Raw genomic sequence first — 26,571 nt, 5'->3', positions numbered from 1 at the left:
GAAAAGAAATGAAATAGGATAATTACACACCATGAAAGTGTTGTGGGATTTTGCAAGACATTTGAACTTTAGAAAAGTATCAGCCAATATGAATGATTAAAATCCAGTGTTTGTGTAGGTTCGGCCACAGTTAATATGCATTTTAAAACTCTCTTAATTTCATTCTGGCCGCTCTTCACACTTTTGTGACATTTTAAGTCGTGTGAAATGTGGCCATTGAAATATTCACTTCAAACTTTCACGATATAGAATAACATTGATTGTGACACCTTAAAACAGTAATCAAATAAATAAAAAATAAAGCATAAGAAAACTGCAAAATACAATGCTAAAGCACCTTAAAAGTTATAATTTGAACACAAATAAGTAGCTTTTATACTTTGTATTACATGCTTATGCTTTCAACTGCACGGCTTGGGGATATGATGAATATCCACTGAAATGAACACATTGAAATCAGCAAAAAATTTGACATTTAAACTCATTCTGATACTCCATTTTCCTATATTTGAAACCCTAATTTATACGTCACGTCATTCCTATCTCACAAATATGAATACAGGTCTCTGTATCATTTTAAAATATCTATTTTTATGACTTTCTGTTTTCTTTTTGGGGGTAATATGCTCCTGAAACTCATGTTACGCAAAAAACTTATTAAATAACATATTTGCACATTTGACCATTTTACACTCATTAGAGCTTACTTTAAACACTTTTCGGTCATTTTTTGCATATTTTTGCTTTTCCAAGGTGGATTATATTTCCTCCTCACGTGTCAGTTGAAGAACAAAGATTTTTTCGTACATACAAGACAATGTTGATTAACAATACACTATCATCTACATTTGAAAATTTGTACACTGCAACTCAAGGCTCACAATGAACTAGTAAGAAGTATGTGACAATATCCTACCCTATGGTATAGATATTCGATAAAAAATATATAATCCTACATGTTTTGAAATTTCACATTTTGTACTTTGCTTCTCTTATTTTTTAAAATAACAGATGATAAATGCCATGAAGATAACACAATGTATTAATTTGAAATGTTATTTTATGTTTAATTTTTTTGCAATTTCTAGGTCATACAAATCCTATTCTTGACGATGTTACATAAAAACAATTTTCATATTATTTTTTTCATAATTCTTGGAAATTGCATTGTGTTTTCTTTTAGAACTCATATTCATTGGTATTGGAATTGGTTCCCAAAATTATCAATGAGGACAAAATAATTAATCAATTCCCTGCTTCGTAAAACACCAATGTGACATAAATTAAAAATTATTATGCTATGCCTATCACTACAGATGCTAAAATATGCAAGATAAAGCCACGACATTCTTATCTGTAACAAGCACTGTAAGGTGACAGTACAACCTGTAAAAGAAGACATGATTACAGTTTTAAATCTTTACAGCTCATCTTAGTAGTTACTGTTAAAGAAGTAAAACAATGCATAAATTTATTACAAATTACACTCATTCTCTAGTTTTGCCAGCATGTTTCTCTGGCGGGAGAAAAACACTTCTTCTCTTTCAATTATTTTTTGTACACAAAACTTCATAGCTGAACAAAGCTAGAAGAAAACAGGAAACTTTGGCACATACACATTTCTTAAGTGACATCCCTATGTTTTTAAAAATAGATCCACCCTTCTAATAAATATCTACTGCCCAATACCCACGTTTTGTAATTGCTTCATAACAGAATCACATTCGGTGTTCATTTAACCTTGCCTAGTACCAAAAGACACAATATTAAAAACATGTGTATAGTATACAGATTAGAAAAAGCAATAGAAAGTGCACCCAAGAACAGTCTACTCCCAATAACTATTGTTTCCCACTTAGCGTAGCCGTGTAATGATATGCATCAACCCAGTCGCCTCAGTCTTTGATTGTCTTAAAGCTCCAACAGTCAGAGAATAACAGGAATTAAACAGTTTCTCTCTTAAATGCATCACAGCACAACAGCAGCAGCAGCATCAACACAAAGAACCTGCCACAGCGAGATTTCGTTCTTAATGCTTAGGGAGATTGTTTTTCTAAAATACCTCTTGCATTCCAAGGAACAACAAACTTTGTTATGCTCAGAATTCCTCAGAAGAACCTTGTGTGTTGTTGCCTAGGAATTTGTAATGGTTTCATGAAACTATTATTAGGGACCTGTATCTTTTTGGTGTTATATTTTTCTCACTTTTCAGTGTTTTTTCCACATAATTCACATCCAAAACAGAAAAACTACTCAACATTGCATTAAAATGAGTCTTCAATTTATACGGATAATTAGCACTTTGAATTTAAAAACAAAAGCTTGTCAAAAGTTGCTTTGTTCTGCTTAAAACATGATTTATGTAAGTAATTATTACTTATCTGCAATTCAAAAAAAAAAGTCACAATTTGTTCCTTCATTACAAGAAAAACAGCTATGAAAAAGGGTGACTAACTCATTGAAAGCACCTTTTTATTGTCAACAATCAATTGAAAACTTTTTTACAGAAATGAGTAATTAATTTGCTAGTACTCTGAATAATTTCCAGTTCTCTACAACCAAACCCAAAATAACATAATAAAAAATAAATGGAAATGGTAATATGCACCAACAATGATACCTCAAGAAAGCGTAGTTGCAAATTTTCAATTTCTGTGGTATTTTTCACAACATACACATAAAGAATAGCAAAATTCATGAGGAAAACAAATGGAGTCTCAAATAAAGCCAAATTTGTGCTATTGGAGACTTAAGGTTCCTGCCAAATATCTGTTACAAATTCCTACGCAACACACAACGCAATCTGCCCAAGATTCTCCCAAAACATTTCAGAATGACGGCCATCTCCAAAGACAAGCCAAATGCCCTGTCAAACCATAAACACTACAACTGGAATCACAACAGCTTTTCTCTTTCCTAAAAGGAATGTCGATCAGGAGACTGTAGTGGTTACTCCATCCCTCGCGGGAAGACTAGATGATGCCCAGCAGAATGCTAATCAAAAGGCTATCATGACTTAAGAATTGGTAGGGGATGCCCTTCGGTGTTCAGCACAAAATTATCTGCACTCACTGTGTGCTGGTCGTCACTAAATAACAAGTAGAAATACTTAAGCGTCTCTCCGAGGAAAAAGGACTCCATCATATCCCTTGGTCTGGTGTCTAAAACGCTGCGAACGTTTCCGATGGACGTGTATCCATTTCTTACTTTGGTATATTTTTCAAACGCCTAGAGGAAGCAAAGAATTTATGAGTAGCATAATAACAGAAGAAAAATTGACTACTTTCAAAATTCTATTTAATATCTTATTTGATAAACCACAGAATTCAGGATAATTCCCCCCTTCATAACGTGTGATAATTGTGACAATGACAGAGCGAACCTAAGTCCAATAAGCCAAATTTCATGTAAGTAACAACATATGGTAGAACCTGAATTATACATTTTTTTGGGGTGTTCAGACGAAACAACTTAAAATGCTGGGAAAATATAAAATCTGGGGAGGAATTTTAACTTTGTTGAAACCAAATTATAATGAGGGAAGATGGGATTCACATGGTTCATCTGTGTGTCACATGTATGGAGGGACATGCATATCTATTTTTAATTGAGGTTTTGCGAGATTACAAAGCTGTAATGGTAATTTTTGAAACTATTCATTTTCCTACCATAATTTGACACGAAATGATGCAAAATCAAGTACAAATTAAAAGTGCAAAGCAAACTTTCAAACATCATATTTAAAGTTTATTTACTATCACAGTACTTTCTCAAGTCTGAATGCAAGTCTGTTATGCAAAATCATGAAGTATTGATTAATTCTGCTGCAAAATTTGGGATGAAAAAATTGACTTCATTACACAGCAATAAACTACATAAATGAATCTAAATACATTTCATAAGAAAAGTCTTCTAAGTGTAGTAAGTACCACATGTTCCAACAGACAACTAGTTATCTTCATTTCAATTGACGAGAAATGTGCCAGTATGCATGTTGACAGCACTCAATGCATTCTGGAAATGAAGCACAGCGATTTATTTTCTCACTAAAAAGACAGGACTGTCGCAGAAATTGAAGAGAGTCTTCCAGAGTTGTTTTTTTGTATGTGTTGTATGAGCTTTCTAGAGACCTTGCTTTTAAAAAATAGGTGTTTGCATGCAGTAATATACTGCCATGCCTTGCATTTCACACAGATGAAGGATAGGAATGTGGTACAGAATGGAATCCTTTATTTAGTATAAGTAGCACAGCTTTTAGCCCAATTTGGGATTTCAGTCATCATTTTGACACTGAAGTATCATTTTATATAATGCTTTCTGCTCAGCTTTTGTACCAGAATTTCATATTTTTATTTTTTGCCACAAATGTGTGCTCCTTGTCATGTGATTTATTTATTTTACAGAGGTTTCCAAATAGAACATTATACATTTTACATTGGAATGCACTAACAACAGAAAATAACATCAACTAAAATTACATGCAGTAAAGTGACTTACATGTTTTTGCAACGTAAAAATGAGGTCCCTCTGTGCATAATAAAGAGAGACCGATGAACTTTTGGGCATAGGAATGGCAACTTCTTTGTAGCTGATAAGTGGTGATTCAGAATCAGCCTCCGAAACATAGATAATAATCAGAGATTTAACATAGTCCAAAACTCAGAATGAATGGCAACTTGTTTAGATTTTGTACATGAGTGTACAAGTGCATGTTCGTGAGTGTTCTGGTGAAGAACAACAAGATGATGATGTGGCAGCCCTGAAGTAATAATCATTCATCAGACACTTTTTCCCCATTCTGTAAATGCCAAGAAATGATAGTTTAAAATACGAAGGCATATTTCACCTACCTGAAAGATGTTCCATCCCCAGTCTTGGTATGTTTTATTGCCAGTGAAATGATACAGATACCACAGACTTTCCACGGTTTCTGGTCGCAGGAGATTGTGTGCGTCATTTGGTTTGACGTACATGTCAGAAGTCATTCCTGGCTGAAATATTACATGGAACAATGTTAAAGAAACATCAGTCATTGCTAAATGGCTCGTGATTCTTATTCATAAAACATCTTCTTACACCATACACTGTAGATTATGTTACCTGCAATATTTAAAAAAAATCTAATGCCCTGTACTGGCTGGTACTGTCATATATTGCTCACACAAGAAAAGCTCAAACACAATTTATAAAATTAGATTCAAACATTTGACTTCCAAATTGATGATTTGGGATCGCACAAGATGGACCAACATGTACACAACCCATAACAGGTTTGAGAAACTTGCTTGCTTGTGGGGATCATCGACGGTTCCATGCAGCGTAAGTTTTCTGCCTGGCTCCACCTCGAGGCAAGTAAGCAGCAGGGCAGGGGCAAGGGGGAGCAGCCTGCATTGAGGTACAATATACTGCTCCTGAAGGTCCTGCTTCTTCAGCCATGAATACAATGCCACGCTGCACCGTTACTCACGAATCAGATGAGAAGTTTCCCTCCTGCCTCACTCATTCTCTCCTTTCCTGCCCTCTTACAAGGCTACAGTAACGATGCTCACCGTGCAGTCTCTACATGCAAACAAGAGTGCTCTTTCACAAATACAAACATGGCAGGTTTACCCAGCCTGGCCTAGAATGTATTTTGTCTTGATGAAGAGATGTAATGGATGAGTTATCCAAGGGAAACCCAATGTCCCCTACTTTATCTATAGGACTAAAAAATGAAGTAATAATCTGTAAGGGATATGTTGATGACATTTTATGCAAATGCCATGACGATAATAGTGTGGCTACATTATTCTGAAGATTAAATGAAGAATATCCAAGGAATCCTCCTTGATCTGGAAATAAAAATAGATTATAATGTTATCAAAAACTAGAGTTTTACATAAAGGACTCAGCAGAGAAGCCTATTTGCTCAACTGTGATTGAAGAATTAAGAACAACCTCTGGCGTAACTTTATTCTGAGAGCAATGTACGTATGTACCAAAAGAATATTGATAGAAAAGTGGAAAATAAAGGCAAAGTAAGAGTGGGAAAAGTGAAAAATGAGGAGAAAATTTATGAGTTCCATGCAACAAATCACATGCATCTGACATTAGGAGAATGTATGGTAAGTATGGACTAACTATTGCCTATAATCCCTCCAGTACAGGTAAAACGTTCATCCATCATTATAATCCTGAGCAGTGATGACACTTGATGCCCACTCAATGTGGGATTTAGCATTCAAAGAGCTTTTGCACCACGGAGTTTTGGTGCAGTTACTGTGAAGAATGCACACTCCACTGTAAACCACAATTTAAAGTGTAAATATATCAATATGTATCTCCATCAGATACTGAACTTGGAAATCATTGATTTGAAACATTTAAGTTCAAGTTGCAGTCATCTTCCACCAGAAGAAAGCTGAACTATTTACAAGCACTAACCTTTATGTGAAAATATGTAATTTCTGGTGCTAGGAAAGTTGGCTGCTGAGCGTAAGTCAAGTAGCAAGTGTGGATGAGCTCCTCGGCAAATTTCATGTGCTCCTCAGGCATTCCGTGGTGAGTGCCCAGGGCAAGAGTTCCAGGCAAGAAACAAGCCAAATGATCCTGCAAGTACAAAATACAATGTAATTGTGCCAGAGTATGGTAGGAGATAACAAAAGCATCAGCATGAGTTGAAATTCAGAGTGATGCAAGGACAAGATGTGGTAAAGGTGTTGAAATGTAGGAGAGAACATCGCCAAAATGGCACACTAGACAGGCAGAAAATTACTAAATCTGTTACCAGCCTGGTCAGATATATACACCTGCACTTCTGAAGGGATCTTCTCTCAGCTCTGGCGACATCGTGTCCAGCACAACTCTCTCCCACCTTTCTCCTAAACCCTCCACTCCCTATGTCAACACCCTCACCACACCTTCCCCTTGCATCACTCTGAATTTCAAATTATGCTGATGTTTTCATTTACTTCTTCTGTACTCTTTCTCAACACATACCGAAAGTTAAAAAAAAAATCAAACTCAAATTTCAGTTGCATTTGTAACTCATTTTGAGAACTCAAAATCAAATTACTGACTCTTTGTGTACTGGTTTAATGTTACTCATCATTTTCATTTCTTAATTTACTTACTGAAAATATCTGCATTAAATGCAGCACTTTACACTAATGACCCTGACATCCTTCTAAATCAACTGTAAGATACAATTCTATAAACTTTTCAATAAAAGTAACGAAATTAATAGTTGCTTACCATTTTAGGTTTGAAATCCCTTCCTCCGGCCAACAGCTCACCAACAAATAATAATTTATTATATGAAGTACGTCTTGCTAAATTCTTTATTATGCCATCCACAGCTTCACTATAATCATCTTCTAAACTGTAAATATATGAAGAAAACGGCAAGTTTAAGCAATGAATTTTACAAGTGTGCCAAAAGGGTTAATCTGATAGATAATAATAGAAGTGAGCTAATATCCCTTTGAACCAATACAAATAGAGATATCTCAGGAATTCTTTTCCTACACAACTTTCATTCATTGTTTTCTGCCTAATTGGCAGGTTTTTCACTGCAATCTCCAGCTTTCCCTGTTCTCTGCCTTACGCTTCGTAATAGCAACTATATATACATAATAATTCCATGTGACTTTTGCTGAAAATTACTTCAGTAAAAAATTACTTCTACTTTAGTGACTCACAGAAGGAAAGAAGGAAGCAGGCTGACAGACATGCTCTCTCACTCACTCAATGACTCTTTGTTATACTTGCAGAACTGTGGAACTAATTTATGCAATAACTTCTAATATCAGGTAAACATGAGACTCCATTTGCATCATACTTTCGTATAAGTGGAAATCACACTTACTACTGAACCTGTCGCCCAGTCTGGATCCACTGCTTGAGTAGATATTCGTAATAGCTATCTCCTCTGGCACCCATGGTTATGGTAGAGTGTGCTCTGAACACCCCTGTGTTGGCGTTAATGAATATAGGAACGAGACCTTCTTTCTTTGGTAACTTGTGGACGTGTTCGGACACAGCAGCTGTCAACACCTTGAATGAAAGAAGATAGCAACATCAGTTCATCACAAATATTCAACACCGATGAAGTTGAACTGCTACCGAGAGTGGTCTAATGGTTAGCATAACACTTCCAGGTTCTACTGTGTGCAGTTGGTTGAAAGATATATTTTACAAGTACAGCGTTACTATGCTTTTCACCAAACCAATTCCTTGGCTTTTCTGGATATTTTCAAATCAAATTCCAGAACATTGTGTACTATTTTAACTAGGGATGAACCAATACCCACACTGGTGCCACTCCTCTTACAGATATTTGAATATCGTAAAACTTAGAAGTGTTCAGAATAATTATATATATTAATATCTAAGTATTCCACTGCAATTGCACCACACCAATCTACCAGTTTTGCTGTAAAGAAAAGAATTACACAAGATATAATTTTCATTTTATTATGGCACACAATGTTGATGCAAAATTAAAAAAACATTATTAATTTTTCATAATTTTCCAGGATAATTACACTCCATGAAAGTGTTGAGCATAATTTTTGAGGGCCCTGTTCGATACTTCTCGGTTGCTACTTAAGACAGGTCTGGTTGTCCTGTTGAGATTGTGATGGAAGCAAATGCGAGATGGGGAGAGATGATTTGAGATGACTGCTAAATAACAATAGACAAGTGCAGCATCTGCAAGAAGAGTGTTCTCATCTACCATCTGATCTTGCCATGGTTATCAAGATCATGCAACTATCTTGATATGTATGCCAGTTGCATGAAAGTGGAAAAGAACTCTGTGAAATTATGTGCAGTCAAGGCACATGTTTCTCCTAGGATAATGATTACATCATCTCCTTATACATACCTGTTTTCCCAGTGTAACTAAAATTGTTAAAATTCTGTAAAAGATATATATACAATATATAAGGGTGCCCTCTTAACCGGCCGCTCAGCTGAAGAAAAAAATATTGATTTCTTCTAAAATATATTACGGACTTCTTTACATACATCTAGTACTACTGCATGTTTTTTTTTAAACATGTAGTCTACAATTCTTTAGTTTTTGATAATGTGCACATACTGCACATTAGTTTTCTCTGCTATTATTTTCTCCTCATCTTGTGAAGTGATGTTTACTGTATTCCATTACATAATTCGGTTTAACCAGCCATTCTCTTACCCAGCCATGAGTCCGGTCCCGTTGTGACCGGTTAAGAGGGCACCCACTGTACTGGAAAACTTCTCCACCAATTCAATATTCAGAACACAGTCACCAAAATGATCTAATTATGGTAAAATCTGACTTGCCCTGTATCCTGAAAACTAAAAAACAGGCACAGTACAAAGCAAAAACTTAGCTCCAAGCTTTCGACCCAATTTTTAATTTGTTTTATAATGTGCCTGTTTTCAGTTTTCTGGTCACACTGCAAGTTAGATTTTACCACGATTGTTCCAGCATGTGGCGTGAGAATATTTTTCAAAATAAAATTATTTAAATTTAAATAAGTTGTGTTTTCCTGAATTGTGATACATTTTTCTTAGCGGCTAACCTCGACAAGTTTTGGCACGTCATAATAAATGTGCTACAAGTGAAAATGTGACTGCCAGTTGGAACACACTGACGAGGTCCCTTGAAATAAGTGACACTGTCAGACAGGCCCTAAAGATCCTTAAGGAATTATGAATAGGTTACACACTATGACACATCATACCACAATTACTAAATTACCTCATATCTTGTATCGCCTGAGGCTCGACTCAAGTCCCGAAATTCCAGCTGAAGGGTTGTGACCTCTGACGTGCTGCTATCTGGACTCCATTTGGGAGAATGTGCTTTCTGGGTTAGTAAGTTGATATCCGAGTACGGGACACCGGAGGGAGATTGGAAACATGGCATCAAACGGTTCCCCAAATCAATCTGCAACAAAGATTCTTTTTTAGCGTCAACATTTATTTCTGTGAGTTTGATTGATTGATAGATTTTGTTGATTTTATTTTGCTTTTCTGAAACTTTCGGCTACTTGTGAATATGAAGATGAATGATGATACAATGAAACTGAGGAAGGGACATACAAAGAACACCCATGTACAGACCAGGATTCGAACCCAGAACCTCAGGCATCACAGTGCAGTGTGCTAACCACTCCACCATGGAGGCCAGCTATTTTCTGTGAACAGTGACAATTCCGTTCCTTGAATGGCCTCAGCATGTTTCTGGGATGTTCATGTACTCAAGCATGTTCCTTATTTTAATGTTAACTGTTACATAAAATAAAAAAATATCCGCAAAAATTTCACACAGACCCAAACTCATTTTACAAACGTGGATTGACAATACAAGACCAAAACAATTTGATACTTTAACACTATTAAAGTATTAATCCTCTGAATGTTATTAGCATGCAATGTTAAATGGACATTATCCATCATTACTGGGATTAGATACCCTATTATTATCTTAAAACTTAAAGAATTTGGCGGAGCTTTATTCAATTCACAGGAATCTGTTCCATAATCGATATTCTTTGTTTCATTTGACCTATGCATTAGAATAAGTAATTAAGAGCAGTAGACAATGGATAATGTCCAATTAACAATGCACGCTACTCTTAAATTAAGTTTCCAAATGTGCCCATCTATAAGGGCAAATTGAGAAGTTTTTGCCCATATTTTTTTCTGCCAAAATATTAGTGTGATTGACAAACTGAGATATACGTGCATTCAATGCAATAGGTTTTTTTAATTGAAATTAACTCTTGGCTGCTCCGCAGCATGGTGCTGCTGTCAGTTTGCAGCAGCAAAGTGTTATTTGTTTTCTGTGGAGCAAGGGACGAATGCACATCGAGATCCGTAGGGAAATGCAGCCGGAGTATGGGGACAAGTGTCTCGCTTTGAGAAGTGTGCGGTGGTGGTGTTGCGAGTTCGAAAATAGCCAAGAAGACCTTCATGAAATGAGCGATCGGGGAATCCTCGCTCACATTGAAAAACATTGCCACGGTGATGCTGACGGTCTTCTAGGATCACCGAGGCACTCCTGCTGGATTTCATGTCACGAGGTGACACCATCAATGCTGACAGCTATTGTGGCACTCTCTCACATCTGCAAGCTGCCATCAGGGAAAAGTGCCAAGGGATTCTCGATGTGGACCATGTGGTTAACCTCCACGATAACGCCAGCCTCATGTCGCAAACGGGACCAGCGACAGACTTCAGTCATTCGAATGGGAGATTCTGGAGCATGCACTGTATAGTTCAGACCTCGCCTCCAGTGATTTCCACATGTTCGGTCCACTGAAGAAATTCCTGTCACGACAGAGGTTCATTTGCGACGACAAGGCGAAGACAAGGCAAAGACTGCTGTCCGGCGGTGGTTCCACGATCAACCAACCAAATTCTACAACAGCAGCATCTCCAAACTAGTGGTGCGATGAGACAACCGCTGTGGTGACTATGTGGAAAAATAGTGCAAGGTACATAGAACAGTTCATATATATTGATTTCCCTGGATGTTTATTATTTCAGCTGGAAAAAAACCGGGACAAAGACTTTTCGATTTGCCCTCGTATAACAATATGCTGGAGTACCAAATCAACTCACTGCTTTGTCCAAGTACATTTTATCCCCTGACAAGTGGTAGATGCTCAGAAGCCCTCCCAGAATCCTAATGGTGACCTCAAACAAGTTGACGTCTTGGTTTTTGTTGAACTTCAGACTCTCTGCTACCCAGTCCCTGGCTTCTTTGTATTCTGCAAAGAAAACAGAAGTCAGTGTGTGAGTGAATAGATTCATTTATAGATACTGATTTTATGATTTCACAAAATTATAATTTCTTGATAGATAAACTCACACAATTACAAAATGCAAACATGTTAACATGAAACAGTGTGCACTCATATGAGGTACTCTTCATTAGTCTTCCAATGTTTCATCCTCAGGGAATCAGAGCATTAACCCTTAAAGTACGACTTGTTTCGTAATGGAACAAGGAGCTTTTGTTGTAGTAAGTGACTTTAGGACATACTGTGACTCTGACAATGGTCGGAGATACATGTTTTGAGTTCTGCATGAGTCTTAATTAATTAGCAATTAGTAAAGTTCAATTTTTTTCTTGCTACATTGTGGGGGGGTGCCCTAAAAATTATGTGCATTTTTGTTGTCTTTTCTTCATTGATTCTGAGATCGCTCGTTTCTCAATTCTAGTGTTCGGAAACACACTTTTATCAGGGGAAAGCAATTAGTGCACAATTTTTTCCCACAGTAATGGAAAATATATCAGGTAATATGCAGATACCGTTTTGTACCTTCATGTCCCGGCGACGTCCGTGTGGGAGTTCAATGAATTTCAAGGGTTTACCATCAAACAAGATCCGTTGTTTAAAGGTTAATTGTGAAAGAAAGGTGCATAAGGGACAACATCATGTTGGCAGTCCTATAAGATCATGTGGACCCATGGTTGAGGCTCTTGTCAACCGTAAAGTCTAGATTTTACCAATTATTGATAAAAACCATTTGTTTATTGGACGATACTCTTGAAGGATGGAAGGTGAGAAGTACGAGCATACGTTGCTCAAGTAGTCTTGCATGTTATCAGAAGCACAAAATCCACCTGCACTGTCAAAAAGGCCCACTGCTATGAGACCACATGATTTTTAGGACTGGCACCATAAACAAAAAAAAAACAACTCAAATACACAAATATGAATGTTTTAATTCTTGGTCCTATTTATGGAATTTTATTTTGCATTTTCCTATTTTTCTGTCCTTTTAGGCTAGTTGCAATAACAGGGATGAATGATGGTAATGAAGGGCATGCACGAGGTGATATTCACTTGACCTGCCACCTACAGAAAAAACTCAACTGTCTTCGTACAGTGAAAGAATAAGTTTAACAAACTCACGTAAGTTATTTACAGTTTGAGACTTTCTCCTTTTATAAAACTCTCCAGTTAAAATAACTTCAGCTTATTTCATTTGAAAAATAGCTTATACACTGAATTGTTCCACAACTCTACCGCTAGGCTTTTCCTTACACAGCACTCTACTCTCTGTTCCACAGGCTGCCCCAGTTTTATAATAAACTACAAACAACGATCTTCTCTAAGAATGAATATGTAAATCTTTTGTTTGTTTCCTTGTTTATGTCTTATTATGTTTATATTTAACCTTTTTTTGTTTTTACCTAAAACCATCTTGACTTGTTCTTGTCGATTTATTAGAGTTTTCAGTGTAAAATGGCCTTACAAGTGCTGTATCTGAAACTTGAAATAAATAAATAATACAATTCTTCTCACCTCCTTTTAACCCCATTATGTACATGGTGTCCAAGGAGTCCACTATCGTCAGGCCTAAACCAAACCAGTCATGGTGAGTCTCGCTGATCGGTTTCAGATGATCGTGGCCCCAGGCGAACTGATGGTAGCCTTTCCACGCGTGCCTGAAGGCTGCGACCACTGCTGTTTGCCTCTCGTTGGTTGGTCCTGGGAGACAGAAAGACAGATAAGTGCGGACATAAACACAATAGCTGTTGCATACTTAGTCGTGGACATTCCTGGGTTGCAAGAACTCCACTGAAAGTCAAGTGTAAACTAAGGATGGCGGATATTTTACATTTTAATTTTATTCGAACATTAGATAATTTTCTATCTGAATTTCAAATATTGGATATTTGGATTATCCATATTATCTAGACATGCATGCTATCCAGATATCTGAACTTAGCTCATATCACCCATTGCATGGATATCGGATAATTTTAAATCTGGATTTTGTGGGTATCCCTAGTGTACACCCATTGACTGAAACAGTGAATTTTTACCCTAGCATAGCTAAGGGGTTATGCCCACAACCTCTATTTTTAAAATTTTTCAACTCTGATTTCTTTTTTAAAAATTGATATTAAATTACATTGTTCCCTAGGGTGTTCTGAATATTCTGCATTAGTTTGTTCATAAAAATCATAAATGAAATGTAAATAGGAGGCAAAATGAATTTGGAGGGCCTCTCAGACACCCCTTTCAATGCGTCTTATTTGAGACACTCGTGCTATTGAGAGTGTATAATTGGATGGCAATGATGGTATGTTTTGTATTTGCTATAATTAATAAACAACTGCCCTTTTGTAAACAAAGAATTATTAATAAAATAATATAGTTTTTGAGTTTTATCGAATGGTAAAATATGGGTGTAACACTCATGCAATAAATTAAGGATGGTAATTTTTATAATCATTATAAACAAGAAAGAAAGAAGCAATTCAATAACACAATGGTTTCTCACATTTTAGTGATTAAAAAAAGTGAGGACTTCAGAGCCTCCCACTCCCCCCCCCAACCCAGGTAAGTAAGTTTCCCGTATGGCATGGGTAAGCTAGGGTTAAAATAGAACAGAAGAAGTATAGGGTGTCATCTATTACTTCTAATCCACCTGAATGTGTGAAGCCCAATTAGGTCCAGCTGAGACCTTTTTCAGTCAAACTATTCTACAAAATATAAATAAAAAAATTTAAAAAATCAATGACAAACTGTGTGTCAAAAGTAGTTTCCTTTAAAATAACATTCTTAATGCTGCCATTAACATGGTTCTTAATAGGAGGGAGTAAATGTTAGTATGCAATGGGAAAGCAGTGTTTAACTCCTTAAGTGTGGAATTTTCTGAACATAAGTCGCTACTGGAAAATGTAGTTTTTTTAGCAGAATTCTATTCAACAAAATTAACTGAAATAGAACACCATCCTTCTTCTTTTAATGGAGTATATTTTTATATAATTACTTTCATGTTTCACGACAAAATGTAAATAATAAAATAATACATAGCATGTTGGCATGTATGTACTTCAGGTTCATGCAGGTTTAGAAATGGCAGATTGTTAGTTAATTCGCATGTTGATATTGTCATGATAAAGTTACTCTAAAAACTTTACAAAATGTTCAAGAATTAATTTTGGTACAACAATCATACACACACAGAAGGTTGAAAATCTAATGTGGACCTGGGACCTTCATAGCACATTACGCTGATTTACCAAGTCATGGAAGCAATAACACTGATCTCGACACCATGGGACCAGCTCATTTTTTTTTTCATTTAACACACACACACATAGACAGAGTTAAAGAATTGAAACAATAAGCTGAACAAAATCTCTATTAAACGATTTGTACAATTCCATTCCTTAAACAAATGTACAATTTGGCAGAAAAGGAATAAAAACAAGAATGGACAGTTTCATTCTGCTATCTTTGCTGCAGACTGTACAAGGACTATACAGCCTAGCAGAATATTATCCTGACACGGGTTCTGGAAGAATGCTGTTTCGAAGATGTTCAATGAAAAAGTGGGATTATTATTACATAACAACTACGAGTTCTGGAAAACACAACATCCAGGAAGCAGGTGGTCAGGGAAGATAAATGACTAACCTGAAAAATTCAGAGCCTCTTCCTTCTTTGGAGGCAATTTAGCATCATCGACAACAACTTCAGGTGCATCTGGGGGCTCGTTTATTGTTTCCTCAACTTCTTCTTTCAGATATTCCTTTTTATTCCCATCTCGTCTCATAGCAATAACCTCAAAATACAAAACACAAATCAATTTACTGAAGGGGAAAATAGGAACTAAAAACTGTGAGAATAAAATAAATTGTAAAATTTAGAATTTGCAGAACAGTAAAGAGGATAACGAGTACTTTGGCAACAACTTCCATACGAACAACACGTTTTAACTTTAACTACAGCCATTGTAACCTTTATTTCTCTTGTAGTCTACAGTTGTTACAAGCATAAAAACACTTTTTTGTTGTTGTTGTGACATTTCAAGAGAAGACATGCTCCCTTCATCACACATTTATTTTTAGTTTGATTAAAGATACAGTTATAACACTGGTTAAAAATTGTTAACAAAAAAGAATGAGTTATACAATGGATGTTGTCAATTTACATTGTTGTCATATAGCAACTTAACTGCGAAACAAGCAGTCTGTTTTATTTTTATTTCAGATAAAAAATTTTGATCACATTATATTTTATTTAAAAATTATCAATCCCAAATATCATCACGCAATTCAAAATCATCATTACTTTCACAGAGTTTCTTCATGTTTTCCATTGCATTAAATTTTAAAGATGGTGGCTTACTCCACTTGTGAAAAAGAAGTGGGTCTATGTTACCATTATCATTATTTACCGTATTGGTCCGAATATAGGCCACACCCTAAAATTTGAAGGAGCGAAAAGAAAAAAAAAGATGATACCCGAATATAAGCCGAGGGAAAAAAAGAAAATTGATCCCTTGAAAGATTTTCTCCTTGAAAGTGCATTTTTCAGTTTCGGCTCAGCACCAACTTAATGTCGCACATTAGATTCGTCAAGTCCATATTTTCTTCCGGTCTCTCTGTTCCATGTGGCTTTATCGTAACAAACAACTGCAATTTTGAAACCATGCCTTATTCCCAGGCTTGATCATGCTTTCCTCTCCGCACGTTCCTTCATATTGGCGACAAACCTGTAGATCCACTTCAGTAGAAATGAATACCTGTATAAGCTTAGAGAAGAACGAACACAATCTTAATAAAATCAAAGACTACGTTATTAAGAATGTCAACAGTTTTTACAATGCCCAAGTTAGAAACAACAATGCTATTGTTTCAGTCAGAAACAACAATGATATTGTTGGGTAACATTATGGTATCTACAATGCGGCCAGTTTCTACAATGCTATTGTTGCATTATCCTTATTTCAAACGAGAAATCAGCACATTTTTAACAGCATATGATTTGACGAAATGTCATAATTTTTTTAAGGTCGTGAATATAATATGCATCCTAATTTTTCACAATTGAAATTTGGATAAAATGTGCATCTTATATTCGGGCCAATACGGTAATTTATTCCAGTGTTCTTCTGCAATGAACGAAGCTTCCCAGGCATTCAAATCTATGTTTCCCCGTTACTCTTTATAAAACCCTTCTCTTTTTAATCATATGCTTCTCCTCGATGATGGGAGCTGACAAACCTGTTCTTGGGTTTAAATTTATAATGTCCAAATCATGTGCGTGACATCTTATTGCCATTTTCCTTGCTGTTTGTCCTACATAATCCTTTGAACATGAACGACTTACATTATATATTCCGGCGGTTTCCACATCTTGTACAGATTTTCTCATTTTGTATTCATTAAATGTACATTCCAAACTTCTTGGTGATCTAAAAACAATTTTGAAATTATATCTTCTAAAAAATTTTGCAATTTTATGTGAGAATCCCTTGTGGAATGGAATACTCATACAAACAAATTTATTTTCAACAGATTTCTCATCTTTGTCCGCTTCTCTCTTTTGATTTTTTTTAGTGAAAGCAATGATGATTTTGAATTGCCTGATGATATTTGGAACTCATAATTTTTTAAAAATTTGATCAAATTTTTTTATCTGAAGTAAAAATAAAACAGACTGCTTGTTTCACAGTTGAGTTGCAATATTACAACAATGTAACATTGACAACATCCATTGTATAACTCATTCTTTTTTGTAAAAAATTTTAACCCTCCGTCATATGCATCCTAATATTAGCACAAACGTCTCAAGTGCCGCCCCATCAAAACCAATTTTATTTACATTAATTATTGATGAAAATCGATATTGAATTACACTAGCACTTACTGGAAATCAGACGAAATATATATGAATGCAAACATGTCCATTTCAGACATTTTTATTAGCTATTATAATAAAAAAAAACTTTAAAAAATGAGAAAAGTGTGTCAGAATTACAAGCCTATTCTTGAAGCAAATGCACCAAAATATTATTCTAAAAATTATTAAAACTGTACCATTTAATGAAGGAACTAAAAAATGAAAAACAGCATTCACAAAATTTCCAAAGTATTTTTCAAAAATTTGCAATGTATTTTTTAAAAAAAAATCAATGTATTTTTCAAAACGAATTGAAAGGAATTATTTTTTCCAAAATTTTCAGACAAGATCTTACAGACTCGCAGAAAAGACAATCAAATGTTTTAAACACAACTCGAGGAAACTTACAAAATATATTTAAAATGTTCAAATCTCAATATGTGTCTCCTACTTTTACGAGATATACGTAAAAAAAAATTATACTGACTCAAACCAATGGAACCAAATGTTGTCACTTTTGAATACCGTTATTTTGACAACTCCTGACATTTTGTATGGGTACTGCAATTGTTTCTGCATACAAATAATTTGCATATCGAACTTCATACTGCTGTTCTATTCTTCTTACATCCACCAAATTCATGGCCTGCATGCTATGATTTAAGGTATGAAGGAAACGTTCCTACGCACGCGGTACTGAGTGCTGCCAAAAGGGGACCTGAAAAACTGCCAGAGAAAAGGCACAAAGCCCTCTATGTTTTCATGGGAATAGTGTAGATAGGTTACGTAGTGTGCCGCCACGCAGGTTACGGAGGGTTAACCATTGTAATAACTGTACCTTTAATCAAACTAAAAATAAATGTCTGATGAAGGGAGTGTGTGTTCTCCTGAAACATCACAACAAAAAAACTGTTTTTTTATGCTTGTAATAACCGTAGACTACAAGAGAAATAATTCTACAATGCGTACATCAGGGTGCAAAATTTCCGGTTGCCAGGTCGGCATTGGCAACCAAAAGTTTGGGGTTGGCGACTAAAATGTTGTTGTTTCAAATGTGTTTCAAACACGCCCGAACATCTCAATCCAACGTTCGCACATGCTTTTGGAAAGCAAGCCGATTGAAAACCCCATGTCTTCTCAACGCCGACACCATTTAATTGGCACAACAATTCCGCAACTGTTGGGACACTACCACTTTGGATACACATGTCAAATCCATTTTCCCTGCTTTGCTTTTCCTCCACTCTGTTGTTTCAAAATGGCGACACTGCAGAAAGTATGTGTGCATCATGCACCGCGCGGACTTTCTTAGAATGGAGCAAACAGTGGCTCCTTGCTTGTGTGCGGAAAAAAACATTTTCACAGTTGTGAACTGCTCTCGTGCACTACAGTGTCCAGTCTTTGTGTTGACAAAAGAATGCGATACATGCACTCGTGAGCGTTGGTTGACATGGTAGTAACGTTCCCGTTCGCTCTGTTTACCTCGTTTTTTGGTTCGGTGGTAGTTGCCTGCGAGTGAAGTGGTTCCAGAGAATTTGTTTTATTTAGTTCAATTACTGCAATGGAGAAGAAGCAAACATACGATCCTTTTTCGTTACAGGGATGTATCAAAATCAGCTAGTAGCAGTGTTCAGCGTACCTCATTTCCCAGCTGTGCTAAAAGTGGTAAAAGGAAATGTGATAGCGATTCAGTGTCATTTCCAGTTAAAAGGAAATTTAATAAAGGGTGGTTAAACCATATTGAGTGGTTGTTGTATGACGAGGCAACAAATCTCGCATCTTGCAAATATTGTAAACAGGTAACGTTGATAAAATATGGGCCAATGCATTTTCTGTACATTTTAAAAAGGAGTAATTTTTAAAACATAGTCAGAGTAAAGTCCATAGTGAAAATGTTGCCAGTTCAAAGGCAAAATAATACCCAACAGAAATAAATATGTTAAATAGTATTAATTGATTGAACTACTTACGTGAGTGAGTATGGAGTCTTATTAGGACAACGTTTCGGAGGTTAAACTGCCTCCTTCGTAGATCTTTCTAGACACCGAGCATAGTGCCACGTAAAAGAAGTGTTTAATGAGGATTCCAACTTAAAAAATCTCAGCATGTTAAAAACTTCATAAGAACAATCTACACTTATATTAAAATAACTAAAAAAAGATTTCAAGCGGCCGTTGCGAATCCAGGCTGGTTGTGAGGCCTACACTAATAAAGCAGCTCCCACCACAACCGGAAGGTGAAAGCTACCTCCCCTCCTTTATCTCTCATCACCAATCCAAAGTCAATTCCCATTTTTCTTCTGCTGCTTTCATGACCTCCGAAGTAACATGGAAACCTATCTTAGCTTCAGCTTTCACTGCCTTATCCCATTTTTTTAGAAAACTAATCCATCATATATGCGGCCTCATAAACGTCCCTATTTAATTTATCATCTTTCCTAATGACTTCTCTTTTTACAATCCTATGTCCACTTTCAATAATATGCTCAGAGAGACCCGTTTTGAGTACTCTCTCCCCGATATCCTTATCATGCTCACCCTATCTTATGTGCATGCTTCTTCCTGTCTGTCCTATGTTTTCTTTGCTGCATTTCCATTCTATCCTATATACCCCGTTTTGTTCTTCCGGGTTTTCCTGCTCTTCCCCCCCTTTTATATTCAGTGAATGTTTCTCAATGTTCCGGGGGGGCTTTCATACCACATTTTATACCATATTCTCTTACAGTTTTTTTTTTCAATTTTTTCCGATAACCCTTTACAGTAAGGGATTCCGACAAAAAGATCCTTATTAATCAAATTCCCTACCTCAGCATCTTCCTTTGCCTTCTCATTGGAGTCGATGGTATTCTCCCTTTTTATGATCTTTCGTGCTTTTCTAGCTACCTTATTCAATTCTTGATTTGTACGAGGGTTGATATTTATGTATCCAGAATAACAAACAAAAAAAAATGTATAATTGAAAATTGTTTTCAAAATATTCTCCATGATGATCGATGCACTTTTGCATACGTTTGAACCAATTCTCATAGCACTTTGTCCATTCCGATTGAGGTATCTCGACAACATGCATTTTGAACGCATCAATCGCTTCTTCTGGCATCGAAGTTCTGGCTAAAGTTTTACGTAATATAAAAGTGTTCCAGTGTTACGAAAGCACAAATAACGGAGATATTTGATCCAAAAGTATGGCCCACGTAAATTATAACCTGCAATTTCTCAGCATTTTCGCTGCTTTATGTTATTAAAAACTGTTTGTATGCACGATAAAATAGCGGAAGAACATGTTGAAAATAACTATCAATACCAATCCTAACCTAACTACGTAAAATAATAGCTGCTGTTGTGGAAAGTTGTTTTGGGTGCTATGTTCATTTGTGCGAAGCCTTCAGGCTGTTCTGCTACATGGTACAGTAACAGACATACTTCATTTCACAATAACACATTTCTGCAAGATAAAATCAACTGAAAACATTCATAAAGGACCAAATCCTCATAAACCATGCAAAATATTTAACTTTCTCCAGGGGGTACAGAGGGTCAAGGGTACCGAAAAAAAAACAAGTGTTTAAGGTGACAAAAATTAAAAGTTTGATAGCTCACCTCAGAAGAAGTTGACTGAACCGGAGGAGATTCGTCTAACTTCTTGCTCCGAGAGGCAAATTTTACTTTCGACCCAGGAAGGAAGTAAGCTGCTGTGATTAACAGCAGCAACGTTGCTACATAAATGAGAGTGCGTTGGAATCGAGACAACTGCAACCACCACTGCAATAGATGAGAGGAATACATTTAAAATGTCAAGAAACATACAAGGTCTGCCGATTTAGACAAGAAAATGCAATTTAATTACTGCTATCATTTAGGTGATGATTATAGATTCAATCTAGGACATTGTACGGACCAGACTAACAAAGTTAACACTTTCAGTGAGTACTCTAATGAATTATAAATGTCAAAGTCACATGACAACTTTTCACCCTTCTTTAAAAACAATTACTATGTTACTATGTACAGCACAGACACTTTTTTTTTGGTAAGAACAGAATGGTTACTTTGGAATAATACTACCAGAAATCAGAACTTGGTCCCTGGTAACTACAAAGATTCGTGTTAGTGCATGCACTTCCGAAAGCACAGGACATCTCATGTGCACTGCACAGTTTAAAGTTTATCATTACTATAATTTATATTCCTACTAACCGGATCAAGAAAGTGTGGGGTGTTACCCCCACACCCCCTATACGCCTTCATGGCGTGGTGCTATGCACAGGGGAACACTTTACTTTACTTTTTTTTTACTATCTACTCTTATTCCAGCCATTGTAAACGAACTTTCCCACCTAGTGGTTGCATGACTTTGTAGTTGATGGTGGGGCTTACGTGCTCTGATGATCCCCTAGGCTATACTCAGTGTGGAATTTAAGAAATGTCCAGAGGAAGGGGGGAATTCTACTGACTGTCTAGAGACAGCTTGAGATAATAGTTGTATATTTATAGAAAGGGGGCTTGCAGGAAAGTATCTCAACAATTTTAATGGTAAATGGAGTCACTCCACACTTCGTTTTATGTCACTCAACTTTAAAACAAAATAAAAGGCTTTGGGCAAAATATATTTTTAATAATTGCTAAAAATTTGCCAATTTACATTTGTATCTTGACAGAAAGAGAAGGCTAATTCCATGTTATGATCAGAACAGCTAATCTGGACTGGGCTTACAATTTTGAAAGTGAAGTTTTGACACCTACCCCCTGAAATCTAGTCGGGGACCTAGCTTTTGGCGATCTGAATCGAACTTGGGTATAGCTTTTTGTGGGGGGTGGGGAGAATCAAAAAGTTTTCTACACCATAAATTCATTGATTGATTGGTTTGCTTCATTTTACTTCACATTTTGTGCCACTTTTGGCTAATTTGCGAAGATGGGAATGAGTGATGATATGATGAAATTGATGAATGGACACTCACAAACCTCCATGCCCAGGCCAGGATTCGAACCCAGGACCCCTGCCATCATAGCGCGATGTGCTCTACCCTATAAAAATAGCAACCACCTACTTTGCTAAATTACTGTTACATTTGCGAAATCATAAAAATTACTCATTAACTTGCCTTCAGGTCACAGAAGCTTAACACAAGTTACATTGGCTTCTTAATTCAGGAAATTTTGTTAGGTGGGCAAGTGCCCCTGCCAAGTTACGCCTAATTAGTCCGAGACTCCTTGAATACAAGACAATAACTATTACCACTATTATATATCTAACGCCCATTATTGTGTATGAAATTTCATGATCAATTGTTGTTACAGAACTGATCAAGAGAACGAATTCAATAGCGATTCTTCTGTATTTTAGTCATGATATTTTATAAATGTGTTTAGCTTGCTGCAAAATTTCAAAACTACCAACTTGACAATGCATGATGCAACCGAACAAAGGATATCACCTCAGAGAGAGGAATTTAAAAAGAAGGAAGAAGCTTGGAAAAAGTATATCAGAAATAAATCAGAAAATAACTGGAATGAATATGTACAAAAAAGAAATAGTGCCAAGCAGGGTGTAAAACGAGCAAAGATGGAAGAGTAACTGAAGAGAACTATCAAAGAAATGTTAAACAATTCTGGCAAACAGTCAAAAATAATTAAACAGAATAAGGAATACAGAAGATAGAGAAGGGAACATTAAAACAGAACCAAAAAAGGAAGAGAGGGGTAATAATGATGAGAGAGTACAGGTGAGCACCAAGATGGAAATGGAATAGAATTGTTTGAAGTAGAGCTGGAAATAGAAAAAATAAAGCTGAGAAAATTGGCAGGTGCAGATGAAATATCCCCAGAGCTTATCAAATATGGAGGAAAGGAGGTTATATGTGGAGAATATGTAAAGAAGGATGGGAGAACAACAGACTAAGAGAAAAATATAATAATACCAATTCACAAGAAGGGTAGTACAATCAAGTCCGAGAATTATGAAATGAAGTTGAAGAACAGCAAGCTGCATTTAGAAAGAATCGTCAGACACAGGCTCACATATTTACACTGTGGCAAGTCATTGAGAAGGCATTAAATAAGGAAAGAGAAGCCTGTGTGGCCTTCCTAGATCTGAGAGCAGCTTTTGATACGGTACAAAGAGAACAACTATGGGATGCACTGGTGAAAATTGGAACATCTCCTGCACTGGTACAGAGAATACAAAGTGCATACAAGAGAGTGAAAGGAACAGTCAGATTAGCAGGGAAATGCTCAGATGAATTTAAGACAGAAATAGGAGTAAAACAGGGAGACAGCCTGGGCCCTCTTCTGTTTGTTATCCTTACGAACCATAAACTAAGAACTGGGAGATACAAAGTAGGAAACTGAAAGATGAGACCAGTACAAGTACAGTCATTTGTATATGCTGACGATATTGCCCTGGTGGCTAGGAATAGAGAAGAGTTACAGAAGGCAGTAATTGAATGGGTGAGTACAATAGAAGACAAAGAAAAGCATGAACGTGGATAAGAGTAAAGTGATGGTGGTGACAAAAGAAAGAGAAACTGCACCCCTAAATATACAGTGGAAAGAGAAGCAGCTGGAACATGTAAACAGATACCCATGCCTAGGAACAGTCATAACATCAGATGGAAGAATGGATGAAGAAGTGAATAATAGAGTACAAAAGGCAAACCAAGTATCAACTCAACAACACATTAGTTGGTAAAAAGGAAATAAGTGAACAAACGAAAATGATTTACAAGACAATCTACATTCCCACATTTCTGTATGGAACAGAAAACTTGATATTATTACCAAAACAGAATAGCAGATTTCAAGCAGCAGAGATGAGATACCTACAAAAAGAAGGGTAACAGTAGTATAAGCCGGAGACGGATTTCTTAAAATTTACAGGAGAAAAGACGAGAAAGTACTTACGGAATTGCGTTCTTGAGTACTTTCTGAAGCCGGGGAAATAGTTTTTTAGAATCGTGCAACGTATTTTGCCTGTAAATAAGGTATTTTTCGTCAATCATGCATCTCCGTTTTACGATAGCTCGTGCCGCCATTACCGTCGACTACGTGAATCGAATGTTCCGTGCGTTCGGTTATGTAACCCCCTTACAGTGTAGCAACCACGCGGAAGTTTGACAAGATGACGTGTGAGCAGTTTTTTTTTCCAATGTAAGGTAAGACTCTAGTTTACGTCCTTTTCCTAAGGAATACGTGCCATATATTGTTGGAAAGCTTATTTTATAAAAGCGAGCAAAAATTTCCTGAAGGAGTCAATCGAGAAAAACCGATGTTGTCCGGATAAGCGCAATTGAACGTACTGAGGAATTTTTAAGATGATGAAGCACATATTTAGGGGTGAAATGAGTGCTAATGGAACCTAACCTAACAGGCCTAACCTAACCTCGTAGGCATACCTCGACCCCGTGAATGGATAGTGGGGCTATCGTGAACAGAAAGTGTAAAAAGAAAAAGGTACTTACCCGAAGAGATGCCGGGTGCCGCACCACGATCGCGCACCGCGAACGCAAAGAAGCAATCACCATGCAGATAAGGACGTAAAGTAGAGTCTAGCCTCAATTTTCGCTTAAAAACCTTTTGTGAATAGTTTGTGCGGCATTTATCGGTTCATAAGTTTTGAAACACTGCACATCAGCTGACGATACTGCATATCAGCTGACGATAGACAACGTGAGTCAAAATTTGCCCGCCGAATTAGCAACGAGCAATAAATGATTATAATGTTAAAAATAACGCTTTTTTCATGGAAAAAAAGTGATCCCCAGCTTGAAAAATCTTCCGCTATGCATATGAGGTAAGTAGCAATAATTTTTATTTGAAAACAAACGAGTTTAATGTGTCTCCGGCTTATACTACTGTTACCTAAAGAAGTAGGAAAGATTAGAAGAAATAGGATTAGACCACCATTAGAGATCAGCTACAGCAAAAACCACTATTAGAAACAATAGAGAGAAAACCACTGCAATTGTTTGGACATGTGACAAGAATGGAGGACAATTGCAAGCCTAGACAGGTGATGGGAGGCCAGACCAGAAGGCAAGAGGGGGAGAGGACAACCAAGAGTTCCATGGGAAGAGTATGTGGAAAAGATAGGAGAGAAGAAAGGGAAAACAATGCCAGAAATCCGAAAACTAGCCTTGGACCAAAAAGTGTATAGAAGGTGGATGATGGAAACCGACGTTTAATGGCAGAAGGGGATGCAAAAAAAGAAGAAGTAGTAGTAAACAAACTGTCTAACAATGATTCTGTGTACTAATACTTAACATTTAAAAACTGTTTCAAAAATTATTTATTTCTGTGCATGTGTCGCTGATTAGCGTGATTTCAGTGCAACATAAACATTGGATTCATCCCTTGTCTAGTACAGTGCCATATGTTTATTTTTGTTTAATAAAATGACGATATACATGACATTCGCAATAAAAATATTACAATAAATACCCTCCACAAGCTTCTCCTCGGTTTGCTATAAGTAGTCGTTGGCAAACCCAAAGAAACATATTCTCCCCGTGTGAAAGATTCCATTCCAAGCGTAGTTTACAAACTTCCTGCGTGTCTGGAACTATCATCAGATGAATTCGGTTATATAGTGTTTATTGCTGGCCTTACGTATACACTTCAAATATTATGCTAACCACTCACTGCACGTTCACACTTCATAACTTTAGGAGGCGTTCAGCCTCTAATAAAATATCGGGAATGTCTTTTGTGTTGATTTCATGAACACATTTTGTCATAAAAACACATTTTCTACATAAACATCATGCAATTTTGCTTCGTTGGAAGCAGCAGACAGGCATAGTAACATATCAATACAATTTTCTTATACACCAAAATTGTCTTAAAAAGAAAATGATAACAAAGCAAAGATTAGAGAAAAATATGTACTTCTAGTTCCTAAACAAGAATTTTGTATGACAAAAAAAGGAAAGTGACAGGGATAA

The 26,571-nt window shown here is 36.4% G+C and overlaps 1 protein-coding gene across 1 annotated transcript; it reads right to left on the bottom strand.

The window, feature by feature from the left end:
* Positions 1-1,778: 1,778 nt before the first annotated feature.
* alpha-Man-Ib (alpha-Mannosidase class I b) lies at positions 1,779-26,426 on the bottom strand. Its single transcript, XM_083121950.1, has 11 exons — positions 26,069-26,426; positions 21,230-21,391; positions 15,420-15,567; positions 13,293-13,478; positions 11,599-11,747; positions 9,731-9,919; positions 7,847-8,034; positions 7,234-7,360; positions 6,424-6,588; positions 4,851-4,991; positions 1,779-3,228 (listed from the first exon to the last, which is right to left on the bottom strand). Exons 1-11 carry the CDS (start codon positions 26,150-26,152, stop codon positions 3,010-3,012), a joined length of 1,758 nt encoding a protein of 585 aa, XP_082978076.1. The 5' UTR covers positions 26,153-26,426; the 3' UTR covers positions 1,779-3,009.
* Between the last annotated feature and the right edge of the window lie 145 nt (positions 26,427-26,571).

The sequence above is a fragment of the Lepisma saccharinum genome, chromosome 5 (assembly GCF_977018435.1).
Source record: "Lepisma saccharinum chromosome 5, izLepSacc3.1, whole genome shotgun sequence".
NCBI classification, from domain to species: domain Eukaryota; kingdom Metazoa; phylum Arthropoda; class Insecta; order Zygentoma; family Lepismatidae; genus Lepisma; species Lepisma saccharinum.
This window is presented reverse-complemented; position numbering and strand designations above follow the sequence as displayed.

Coding starts and splice junctions, on each gene's coding strand:
- alpha-Man-Ib (XM_083121950.1), bottom strand. CDS start 26,152: ATGGAATCTTTCACACGGGGAGAATATGTTTCTTTGGGTTTGCCAACG. Junction 9,920..11,598: donor AAATGTACTTGGACAAAGCA/GTGAGTTGATTT, acceptor TCTTTGTTGCAG/ATTGATTTGGGGAACCGTTT. Junction 8,035..9,730: donor CAGGCGATACAAGATATGAG/GTAATTTAGTAA, acceptor CTTTCATTCAAG/GTGTTGACAGCTGCTGTGTC.